This window comes from Pithys albifrons, chromosome 8, assembly GCF_047495875.1.
Source record: "Pithys albifrons albifrons isolate INPA30051 chromosome 8, PitAlb_v1, whole genome shotgun sequence".
Classification (NCBI taxonomy): Eukaryota; Metazoa; Chordata; class Aves; order Passeriformes; family Thamnophilidae; genus Pithys; species Pithys albifrons.
The window spans coordinates 39,171,708-39,184,681 of NC_092465.1; the positions used below are offsets into that span (position 1 = coordinate 39,171,708).

Consider the following 12,974-nt stretch of genomic DNA (forward strand, 5'->3'; position numbering starts at 1 on the left):
AATACTTGAGAAAAGTGTTTCTCTGCTCTGCAGAGGGATCTGGAGAGACTGGAGAGATGGGCTGATTGCAATGGGATGGAGTTCAACAAGGCCAAGTGCAGGTCCTGCCCTTTGGCCACCCCAACCCCCTGCAGCGCTCCAGGCTGGGCACAGAGTGTCTGGAGAGCAGCCAGGCAGAGGGACCTGGGGGGACTGAGGGACAGGAAGCTCAAGAGGAGCCACCAGTGTGCCCAGGTGGCCAAGAAGGCCAATGGGATCCTGGCCTGGATCCAAACTAGCGTGGCCAGCAGGCCCAGGACAGTGACCCTTCCCCTGGACTCTGCCTTGGGGAGGCCACACCTTGAGTGTTGTGTTCAGTTCTGGGCCCCTCAGGTGAGGAAAGAGATTGAGGGGCTGGAGCGGGGCCAGAGAAGAGCAACGAGGCTGGAGAAGGGACTGGAGCACAAGTGCTGTGGGGAGAGGCTGAGGGAGCTGGGGGTGTTTAGCCTGGAGAAGAGGAGGCTCAGAGGTGACCTCAGCACTGTCTGGAACTGCCTGAAGGGAAGTTCTGGCCAGGTGGGGGTTGGTCTCTTCTCCCAGGCACTCAGCAATAGGACAAGGGGGCACGATGGGCTCAAGCTCTGCCAGGGGAAATTGAAGTTGGAGATGAGAAAAAACTTGTTTGCAGAGAGAGTGCTCAGGCATTGGAATGGGCTGCCCAGAGAGGGGGTGGATTCCCCATGCCTGGAGGTTTTTCAGCTGAGCTTGGCCGTGGCACTGAGTGCCATGACCTGGTAAAGGGACTGGAGTTGGACCAAGGGTTGGACTTGATGATCTTGGAGGTCTTTTCCAACCCAATCCATTCTATGATTCTAAGAAAAATATTGACTTCAAAGAGCTGCATTGTAATAGTCACTTATCAGTGTTTTCTCTTTAAATGTATTTCTAACTTCACACAGAGTGCACACACAGAGCTGTCCCTGTTAGTGGGGACTCACACAGAGCTGTCCCTGGGGGTGGGCACACACAGAGCTGTCCCTGGCTGTTGGGCACACACAGAGCTGTCCTTGTCGGTGGGCACTCACACAGAACTGTCCCTGGGGTGGACACACACAGAGCTGTCCCTGTTGGTGGGCACACACAGAGCTGTCCCTGTCGGTGGACACACCCAGCGCTGTCCCCGGGGTGGGCACACCCAGCGCTGTCCCCGGGGTGGGCAGTGGGCACACCCAGCGCTGTCCCTGGGGTGGGCACACACAGCACTGTCCCTGGGGTGGGCACACACAGCACTGTCCCCGGGGTGGGCAGTGGGCACACCCAGCGCTGTCCCCGGGGTGGGCACACCCAGCGCTGTCCCCGGAGTGGGCACACCCAGCGCTGTCCCCGGGGTGGGCAGTGGGCACACCCAGCGCTGTCCCCGGGGTGGGCACACCCAGCGCTGTCCCCGGGGTGGGCAGTGGGCACACCCAGCGCTGTCCCCGGGGTGGGCACACCCAGTGCTGTCCCCGGGGTGGGCAGTGGGCACACCCAGCGCTGTCCCCGGGGTGGGCACACCCAGCGCTGTCCCCGGGGTGGGCAGCGGGGGCTCAAGGGCCGTACCTTGCTGTGGATGCGCACCCAGCGCCCGTACAGCGCGTGTTTGCAGAGCCGCGACGCCCGGCCCAGCTCGTCCTTGCCCGTCGTGGCGTTAATGACCTCCAGACTGGTGTCTCCCACTGTCCAGTTCACACTGAAGTTCGGGGCTTTCCCAGGCTGACGAGCTTCTGCATTGCTGATACCTGAAAGAAAAGCCGTGTTTAAGGACAGTAATAAATGCAAACTTGTGACTTTATTTGTTTTCTGGCTGGGGAGCAAGCAGTCTGTGGGAGTTTGGGCTTCAGTTTCAGCCAAGCCTCAATCCAGCAGGCCCAGAGGATGGGACAGAGATCAGAAGGGACAAGCACCATCTGACTTAGGCAACCAAAGGGACATTTCAGATCATCTGACATCATCAAGAAGTTCAAAAAGAGAGGAAGGTGGAGCTTCTGTCTCTTTTGCTCTTTGCCTCAGCCCCTGAGGCCGCCCTGCCCTGCCCACATCAGGCCTTGTCACCATCCCTGCTGGGTTATCCAGGGAGGGAACATTTGCTTGGTCATTTTTCTCCTCTCTTGCTGAGAGTTTGCTCTGGAAGAGTTTTTGGGAGGTTTTGTGGGGTTTGGGTGGTTGGAATCTGTATTATTTGGTTGAGTGACTCAGTAGTTATTGTTGTTAGTTTGTTTTTTCTCACCTTTGTATATGTATGTATTATATCCTATTCTGGTTTTAATTGTCTCTTTTATGTATAATATAAGAAGCTTACTACTTTGGGTTCTGGTTTTTATTTTCCCTCCCTCCTCTTCCCTTGGCTGGGGGGGAGCCTTTCTCTCTGTGTTGCATTTTGCCACTCAACCTCACACAACTCTTGCAAGCAGATCTTTGATTTTGAGGACATTCTCCTGCAGATTTCTCCCTGACTTGTGGAGGTAACACCATGGACATCTCATTCTCACCCTGGCTCTCTACTTTCTGGCATTCCCAGCATGGCAAGTGTGCATTGCTGGAGAAACCATCCTGCTTGGTGGAGGGGAGTCATGGAGAGCTCTGAGGCAAAGGGTTCATGGGGACAGTAACTGGCACAAGGGTCTGGTCTGGCAAGCAAACAAACTCATTATTAACCAGAAAACAGTTCCAAAGCAGAACAGAAGTTGCTTTGCTCCAGCTCAAGAAACTGCTGCTCTCAGAGCCCACTCAGTAGCTGAGTGCAGCAAAGAGCCACCCACTGAGAGTTTGGCACTGCAACTCTTCACTTTGCAACCCTTCCACTTCGATGCAAGAATTTAGGTGAACGTTGCTTATCTCACCTCAAATCAGGTGTGAAAATATGAACCCTGGAAGTGTCCAAGGCCAGGCTGGATGGGGCTTGGAGCAACCTGGGATAGTGGAAGGTGTTCCTGCCCATGGCAGGGGGTGAGATGAGATGAGTTTTAAGATTCCTTCCAGGAAAGTGAGCCCCATCCTCAGCACCCTCCACACAAAGCCACAACTGGCAGACATTGGAGTCTTCCAGCACAAGTAACTCCCTGAAGGGAAGTTCTGGCCAGGTGGGGGTTGGTCTCTTCTCCCAGGCACTCAGCAATAGGACAAGGGGGCACGATGGGCTCAAGCTCTGCCAGGGGAAATTGAAGTTGGAGATGAGAAAAAACTTGTTTGCAGAGAGAGTGCTCAGGCATTGGAATGGGCTGCCCAGAGAGGGGGTGGATTCCCCATCCCTGGAGGTTTTTCAGCTGAGATTGGCCGTTGCACTGAGTGCCACGATCTGGTAAAGGGACTGGAGTTGGACCAAGGGTTGGACTTGATGATCTCAGAGGTCTTTTCCAACCCAATCCATTCTATGAAATCCATCTGTGTTGCAGCTGCTTCCCCACTTTCCATGCCCACTGGGCCCAGAGAGGGGGAACCACAGGACTCGAGAGAGGACTCAGATCACTTTGCTCAGGTGGTAAATTATGTGTCACCTTCCAAACAAGGCTTCAACTCTATGGACAGAGCAGCAAAGCCCCCAGCAGTCTCACCCAAGTGCAAAACAAGGCCACAACTGCCTGCCCAGGGCAGGATTTATCCTCCCACAGCATCCCAGTGCTGCAAAGAGGGACAGTAGGGAATGATGCAGCACAGAGTGTGAAGGTCACAGCAGCTACTGCAGCTCCTGGGACTCCTCAGATGTTACAGGGGTGGAAAAGCTCTCACTTTAAGATGTCTCAGTCACCTCACCAGGAGAGAGGAAAGCACCAGGGCAACTAGTTCTTCCCAATCAATAAAAATCCCATTTTTACTTGAGCACAGCTCACAATGAGAACCTCTTTCAAATCTACTCCGAGGTTATGCCAGGCCCTACACTTAATAAAATCTAGAGAATATGGGGAAATTGAACATAAGCAACACACAGGATGCATTTCTTGCTGAGATTTAAATCCAGGCTAATACAGTCAGGCACCTGGAGCAGGACTGGCTCAGTCTCAGGGCACTTCTGGGCCCAGCACTGAGTGTGCAAGACCTACAAGGTCTGAATGACACAGTGAAATTCAGTTTGCTCCTATCAGCAATTCCTCCTTTAATAAACAAACAAACACTTTGACATATCAACCCCTGAAGCTGTTGCAGTTTTATACTTGGTTTACATCAACCTTGTCACTATGAAGGATATACCAGTCCCCATTTCTTTAAAATATAAGCTGAAAAAGTTGAGAATTGGAATGAAAGTTGGTTTTACCACAACTACTGAGGCAAGAGTGGTAAGAAATTGCTGCTACATGACAATTATTTTGTCATATTTTTAACTTTAACCTAATGGTATCTACACTGCCAGCTTTGCTTTTGTTCCATACACTATTAAACAAGTACAGGGATGAGACAGAGCTCGTTGGGTACTACAAAACACTTGTGCCATCACACCCAGTGTCACCAGCAAATGGAATAAAGAGGAGGAAGCTGAACATCCAGGATGAACCACATTTCCTCTGCCATTACACATTCCTTGGGTTATTTTGATGAATTAGTTCAATTTATAAAAGAACCACCCAGATTTAGATTTAAATAGATTTAAAGTAACAACCCATTCAGCTACTTCACTGCAGGCAGAACTCTGGAGAGATTCCAAAGTGGGGCATCACAGGGAGCACAGACAGGGAATAAAGGTCATCTCAGAATAAAAATATCTGACAAAACTTGAGGTGGATCATCTCTTCCCCCTCAAAATCTAGACATGAATGTAGCAGCACAATAAGTTGACACCAGAAATGGGAAAGAAATCCAGGACAGAAAATCAGATATTTTACTGTCCATTGAAAACTGACAGAATTAAGCTATTTAGAGAACACTGTTTACAACTTAAATGTTGACTATTATAAAAGGATATAATAAGCAAAGGCAAAGGTCACAGCTCTTTGTGCCAGTGATTATTATATAAATAATAAATCTTGACCATGTTTTGAGGACAGAGCTAGAAAGGGCTTCATTAAAAAGCTGAAAAACACCAGTGTGGAGGTCCAGGGACCACAGAACAGCCAAAAAAATCACCAGAGGTTCTCAGCTGAAAGATTAATCTTTGTCTATTAAAACCAGAACTCATTAACACCTGGATGAAGATGGTTTCCTTGGGAAGAGCCAACACAGCTGGAGAGCCTCCAGGTCTGTGCCAGCCTGGGAAGTGTGTGGGGGTAAAAGCCCAGGTGATTAAGATGGGTGATGATACTTAATTATTGTCAGAAGTCACTAAAAGAAGCAATTGCAAAGAGTAGCAGAAAAAAGCTCACCCACTGGGCACCTGGGCAATAAAAATGCACATGAAGTTCCTCACAGATAAGTATTAGGCAATACATAAGAGAGAAAAACACAAACAAGGAGTGCTGGACTTGGGGTGGGTATTTGGCATTCAGGAATGAGAATTTTAGTTTCTGGTATTCAGTTCTACCAAAAATTCAGGTCAACCACCACAGTAATCAAAGGGAATGTCAGGAATTATTAGTGAAGGCTCAAGGATCTGAACAGAATCTGTGCCACCATATAAATCAGTGCTGCTGCTTTCCCTGGAGAATCAGGTGCTGCCCTGGCCTCACTGGCACAAAAATGGGAGTGTGAAATGAAAGTGTGATCCCTACATGAAAGAGGAATGGCAAAGTAGACTAAGACACACTTCAGCTTGCAAAACACAGGACTGATGTAGGAAGGATTAACTCAGCTACAGAAAGCTGAGTGTTGTGACCACTGCCTATAGCCTGGATCACACAGAGCACTGAGAACATCTCATTAATGTTCCTTTGTGCAAATCTTCCCACGTTCCACAGCCCCTCCTCACTCAAGGAAGCTGCAGATGGGAAAAAGTTGAAATCAGTTAAAAAACAGAACCAGGAAGTGACAAATCACAGAATCACAGACTATTCTGAGTTGGAAGGGACTCACAAGGATCAGCAAAATGAAAGATCTGTTAAGGATTTCTAAACACAAAGATTCTCAGCACCTGACCTGGGACATCCCTGATCTGCAGATTAACACTGTGATACGCCAAAATATCAGCAAAGAGTATTTCCTTTTGCTTTCCACTGCCTAACTACCTCTGGAAAAGAATCCTGTTCACATCTGGATTGAAGATATGTGGATGTGTTAGTGGTGAACAGGGCACTGCTGGGCCAGTGGTTGGGTTTGATGGTCTTGGAGGTGCTTTTATGACCCTCAGGATTCTGTGGTTCTGTGATGCAGCTTGCTGGCAAAAGGTCTAATTAAAAAATCTCTTAGAAAGAAAGGAAGATGATGAAAAGACAATTTTTAGCAGTACATACCAATATATCAAAACTAAAATAACTTTGACTTAATGCAGATGCCCCAGCAGACATCAAAGTTGTTTTATGAGAAGAAGAAAAGCAGTTTTTACACTCAGCTAAGCAGGTGGGACAGTGGGGAAAGGCAGATATTCCTGGTTTAGTTCATCCCTCTGGAGGAATTAAGTCACACAGCTGTGTGTGGGGTGAAAGAAGGAACACAGAACTGGGGACAGGTATTTCTGCAGTGCTTATTCCAGGTAAAAATACACTGAAAAATCTGTGAATCCAACGGCAGATGGGCAGCTACACAAACAGCCCAGTGAATCCAACAGCACAGGTCAGAAATGAGCCTTCAAGACTGAACAAGTAAAATAAAATACATCAAGAGAGTTCTCCACCCAAACTCCTAAAGAGGCTTTCTGTACATTTTTGAAAGGTGTATTTTTGTGCAAACTCAACAGCTGAGAACATTTCCAAACTCTCTCTGCTGCTCAGCCAGTCCTGGCTGAACTGTTTAAACAGATGGTGCTTTCATAGCAAATAGATGATACCACTAAGTGCAGAAAGATGATTGAAAGAAAACAAGGTGCTGTTACATGCTATGAAAAGGGAAATAAAAACTCATCCCACTCTGCCCCAAACCTGTCATCTTGAAAGTTTGACAAAAATTCCCCCAAATAAGGCAGAAACAGTCTATCATCACCTACTATGCCCATACAACTATTAGATATTTGGTACTGAGCTGTAACTTACTTATTTGCTAATATAAGTACAAATATGTTACTTCACATTTTTATACATCCTAGTTCAGGGAATCCTTATTAATTACCTTTCTTATCTACAGAAATACTCATTGTTCAAAATGCTCTTTTCCCCATTCCCTCCATCTATTCTAAAAAATCAAATCAAACTTTAAACATGCTTTAAACTAATGAGCTTTTCTTTTTCCTCTTGGAAAATAAAACACATGCCACAAGCCAAGTTCTACAGAACAAAGGAGCTGTGCTGCTTTCAGCTGGGCTACAGTGATGGTGTTTGTCTTCCCAAGTCACTGCTGGGCAGGATGGGCACTGCTGGGCACTGCTGGGCCCTCCTGGCAGTGGCTGAACAACTTGCCTGACCTTGGGAAGCAGGGAATGAATTTTTAAGGTGGGACTGGATGTGGCACTGAGTGCCATGATCCAGCAATCAAAAGTGGGGTTGGATTAAGGGTTGGTCTTGATGATGTCAGAGGTCTCTTCCAACCCAACTGATTCTATGATTCTATGAATTCCTTGGTTTTCTCTGCTTGTGTGCATGGCTTTTGCTTTCCCCAGGAAAGTGCCTTCATCTCAACCCATGAGTTGTCTGGTTTTCACCCTTCCAGTGCTCTGCCTGGTGCTGCTGGTGGGGCAGTGAGTGCATGGCTGTGCCGGCTTTGCTGGGGGCTGGGGTGAAGCCACCACAGCCATGAACAAAGCCAGTGGGAGGGTCAGATCTCTCTTTTAAAGCTTTCACAGCATCACTGTAACAAACCATTTTAGCATTTAAGACAGCTGAGGTGTTATCTCCACCCATTCTGAGTTGATTACTAATCTAGAACTTGTGTCTGTCTCAGCATAACTAATGGTGGGACCACTCAAGAAATACCTGCAATGCATGAGAAGTGACAGGGAGTGCCAGCACACGATTCCAAGGGTGGGAAGAGGCTTCACTCAGCCCTCACCTTTCCTCACACCTTGCTAGGGCGTGCTCGGCACAGGAATGATGTGACACCTCATCAAAAAAATACCATAAAAAAATTCTTTGCAGAGAGAGTGCTCAGGCATTGGAATGGGCTGCCCAGAGAGGGGGTGGATTCCCCATCCCTGGAGGTTTTTCAGCTGAGATTGGCCGTGGCACTGAGTGCCATGATCTGGTAAAGGGACTGGAGTTGGCCCAAGGGTTGGACTTGATGATCTCGGAGGTCTTTTCCAACCCAATCCATTCTATGATTCTATGAAAACATTCATCCCCCAGCTGTCTCCAACTCTTCGAGGTCCTTGCTGTGGTATTTCTGTCTGTCTGTATTATGTTTAGACCACAACTTCTCTCTTGCAACCAGCAAGCAGTTTACTCACAGCACACAGTTTGCAAGGTTTTGAGAACTGCAAAATTCCCATTGCTGCTGGAACAGACTCGGTTACCGGCACGACCTTCTCCATTAGATACTTGCCACTAAGTAAAGGTCTGTTGAGTGTATAAAGAGGTGGTAGATCTTCTATCTCTGCTATCCTCTGGTAAACGGCTCTGGATAGATGATCCCCATGATATAAACTCCCCAAGATGATGCTAGAGAAGTAAATTGGCTCCACAAAGAGGCTAAGTAAGGCTCCTTGAATACCCAATACGTTCCACCTAAGAGGGAGGGAGAAACAAAACAAAAAAAACAAAAAAACACTTTCTTTTTAATGGAACAAGTAACATCTGCCAGACATAACAGCAGCATAATCACAATGGACCAGACTTTCAACCCTTCCTCCTGACCAGCAGATGGCCACAAAAGCATGAGCTGTGACACCTGCCAGAACTCCAGAGATCAGCTAAGGGGATGCTCAGTGTAATCCTGAGTAAGATGACCTACAGCAACAGGCCAGGAACAGACTCCACGACTTTAGTTCCCCACTAACATGTCTGGTGATGCATTTTCTAGCACCCTAATGCCAGAGATGGACAGGACCTTTCAAGGGGAGAAAGCCAAACTGGGGAAATTCTCAGTCAGAAACAGCAGCTGATGCTCCCAAAAGACACCTGGCAAGGATTGTGTTTGCAAGACCTCCACACCTCATCACATAATGGAAAGGCTGTCCTTGACAGCCCAGTCCAGCTGCCCACATCCTGCTGCCAGAAAGGACACAGGCACTGGCTTGCAATATCCATAGGCAGGGAAGACTGGATCTGAACACATGCAAAGAATGCAGATACTTTTTGCTTCCCTTCAGCTGCTTCTTGGCTTCCAACCATAAATCCCTGTCTGGACCACTGGGAGCTACACTGGATCAGGTCGGGTGGCAGGGATACAGCAAGCCTGGGAGCAAAAGCCAGAATTTTATATATTTTTAGCTGTGTTCATTTGTTTTGGCTCTCAATCTGTTTGTAACAGTCATACAAAGTACTTTTGGAAGCCACAACATCTCCTGCAGAGTATTCTCACTGTCCTTGTCTGAGAATACTTGCAAAAAGCTTGGCACTATGAAAATAGCACATTTCAGTCAGAATCACAGAATCACAGAATGGTTTGAGTTAGAAGGGGCCTTATAGACAATCTCAGGAAGCTCAACAGGAGCCACCAGTGTGTCCAGGTGGCCAAGAAGGCCAATGGGATCCTGGCCTGGATCCAAACTAGCGTGGCCAGCAGGCCCAGGACAGTGACCCTTCCCCTGGACTCTGCCTTGGGGAGGCCACACCTTGAGTGTTGTGTTCAGTTCCGGGCCCCTCAGTTGAGGAAAAAGATTGAGGGGCTGGAGTGGGGCCAGAGAAGAGCAACGAGGCTGGAGAAGGGACTGGAGCACAAGTGCTGTGGGGAGAGGCTGAGGGAGCTGGGGGTGTTTGGCCTGGAGAAGAGGAGGCTCAGAGGTGACCTCAGCACTGTCTGGAACTGCGTGAAGGGAAGTTCTGGCCAGGTGGGGGTTGGTCTCTTCTCCCAGGCACTCAGCAATAGGACAAGGGGGCACGATGGGCTCAAGCTCTGCCAGGGGAAATTGAAGTTGGAGATGAGAAAAAACTTGTTTGCAGAGAGAGTGCTCAGGCATTGGAATGGGCTGCCCAGAGAGGGGGTGGATTCCCCATCCCTGGAGGTTTTTCAGCTGAGATTGGCCGTGGCACTGAGTGCCATGATCTGGTAAAGGGACTGGAGTTGGACCAAGGGTTGGACTTGATGATCTCGAAGGTCTTTTCCAACCCAGTCCATTCTATGATGTTGTGATTCAGTCCAACCCCTGCCAAGGGCAGGGACACCTCCCACCAGCCCAGGCTTCTCAGAGCCCCTGTCCAGCCTCGCCTTAGAGTCCAACTGCAACATCCACACACAAGCAGCAGGAAAGTTTCCTTTGGTGCTTGGGTTAAGCAGAGGAGCACAATGGAAGCTCTTGTGCTCCCACAGAATGGCTGTCCTTACTAAAAACCCCACCTTACACCAGGATGCAAGGAGGATATCGTAGGAAAACATGGAATTTGGATGTTGCAACATTCTGCTGTGCTGGGATGACATGGCTACACATCAGCATCATTTCAGGCCAGGAACTGCACACCACAACTGCTTCACTACTGCAAAATCTGAACTACACATGCTGGTTTCAGGACTCAAAAAAAACCCTTTTTTTCTTTTTTAACAGGTAAAACAAAGACTAGAATCCAAGGAAACTATTTCTTTGCATATCTTTACTGAGGATGAAAATGGAGGCAACATGCATTAACTTACTCACCTGTCATTAAAGACCTGGCCCTAATGAATGAGTAAAAATACTGTGCTAATAAAAAATAAGTTGTATTTTACATGGAATAAAGGCATAGTTTGTATAACACTGACAATTCAATCAGCAACCAAGGGTCAGAGTAAAGATATCAAGCAAAAATTGTTGCTTCCAGGGCCAATCTGCCTTTCTAAGCACCTGACCATGAGTAGAAGCTTGTAGCACAGAGGTATTTCAAGGGCCAAATGAATCACAACAGTCTTTTCTTGTTATTTGCAGCATTACCTACATGGAGAACATGGACTGCTACAGACACAGGCAGTATTATGGAAGAAATATGTGGAAATAATTCAAGACTGGGCATTGCAAAGTGGGGTCTCAGAAATGTGTCTGAGACTTCCAGACAAGGCACATCACAGTTTATATTACTGAGCAGGGTTTGAGTGATGGATAAACATCCCAAAAAGGCCAAACACTCCTCTGGCAAGCCCTCCCTCCCTAAATTAAACCTGTGCCAGACCCTCTTCTTTACTTGATTTCAGTCTTTCCAGAGCTTGGGTTTTGCTGCTTCCTCCCACACTTGGGGATTTTCTCTGGCATAGCAAATGAAAGCTGACCATTGTCTGGAGAACTTCTTTGGACTGAAAGAACAGGAGCAATGTGGGCACCTGAACAAGCTTCTGCAAGGTGAACTGTACACACTGCCATTACTGCCCACAGGCCTCCTGTTTTGCTGAAGCTCCTTCCCCACTGCAGCACTTGCTCCTGAGCTCTGGGGTCAGAGCAACCGGCTGCAGGAACCACCCCTACAACCAAAGCCTCGAGCTCCTAATATTGATTAGGCAGGGCTGGGTAGTGGTTGGGTTTATAAAACCAGCTTTAAATTTCAATTGTTACAATAAAAGGACATATACTTGTCTGCTGAAATGTATTCCTGCATCAGAAACTGGTCGTGGTGCAGGGATGAACGTGGCACTCAAATGAATCACAGAACCCCTGAGGCTGGAAAAGCCCTCCAAGGTCCTTGAGTCCAACTGCCAACCCAGTGCCACTGTGCTCATCACTGAACCAGGTCCCCACACCACACACCTTTTGGGCACTTCCAGGGATGTTGATGCCACCACTTCCCTCAACAGCCTGTTCCAGTGCCTGACCACCCTTTTGGTGACAAACTTTCCCCCCAATACCCAACCTGGACCTCCCCTGGCCCAGCTTGAGGCTGTTTTCTCTGGTCCTGTCACTTGTCACCTGGGAGAAGGGACCAACCCTCATGTGGCCCCAACAAGAAGGTCCCCCCTGAGCCTCCTTTTCTCCAGGCTGAGCCCCCCCAGATCCCTCAGCTGCTCCTCACAGGATTTGTGCTCGTGTTCTGCAGATTGGAGCAGAGTGAAAACAGGAAGGACCACTCAGAGACTTTCTCAATATTCCCCTGTTATACTGTACTTCTTTCTGTCAAACAGTAATATCTCACTGGAACAACCTTTATGGATATAAACTGAGAAAAAACCATACCAACACCACATACCAGTTTTCAAAGGCCACAGGCATTGCCTCCTGAAATGGCAGAACTGTCTCATCCTCCCCTTCCAAGCTCAGAATTCACAGCAACAGCTGCTGCCCACTCTAGTACTGACCTTTACTGAAAGCACAATTTCTGTGGAAATTAAGGGGCCGAATTCTCTACTTCACTACAAACCATGAGGTGCAGAGCAAGAAAAAGCAAAATGTACCCCAGAAAACTCAAAGTCAGTGTTGTCTTTCCAGTGAACCAATTAAGCAACAGGGATTTTTTTCTTCACATTAAAAACAGGATCAGAAACGAGTTAAGTAACCAAAGGGACTTAAATCTAACTTACAAAATCTAACATGGATGTTAAAGAAGAAGGAAGAGCAGGACACAGGAATGCTGCATCAACTAACAGAGATACTGAAATGTCTGAAGTAAGGCATGTAAAGAGATTTGCTGATGGGAAAGAACATCTCAGCAGGCAGGGAAACACCCTGCAGGGTAAATCTGCTCACTGGGAACACCTGACATGCTTGTCCTAGCTAAGCATGAAAAAATGTGGTTCATGACACTATTTGACATGTTCTGAGAGTTCTGAGTTAAACACCCTGAGGAAGAACAAAGTACCTGATAAGGTGCCCAACAGAGGAACACACAAGTGACACTGCTGGTAACTTCCCTGAAGTTCTGAGCTGACACAGCTGGCCTGGCCCATATGACTGA

At 47.8% G+C, this 12,974-nt stretch overlaps 1 protein-coding gene across 5 annotated transcripts in view; it reads right to left on the minus strand.

Annotated features, from left to right (window-relative positions):
• The window catches only part of ADARB1 (adenosine deaminase RNA specific B1), a 109,821-nt gene that overhangs the window by 4,665 nt on the left and 92,182 nt on the right, over positions 1-12,974 (minus strand). For all 5 annotated transcript variants that reach the window (XM_071561653.1, XM_071561654.1, XM_071561655.1 and 2 more), the window contains 2 exons: positions 8,509-8,690; positions 1,579-1,757 (listed from right to left, as the gene is read on the minus strand). In XM_071561653.1, coding sequence (XP_071417754.1) covers positions 1,579-1,757; positions 8,509-8,690 — 361 coding nt within the window. The remainder of the gene's footprint in view (positions 1-1,578; positions 1,758-8,508; positions 8,691-12,974) is intronic.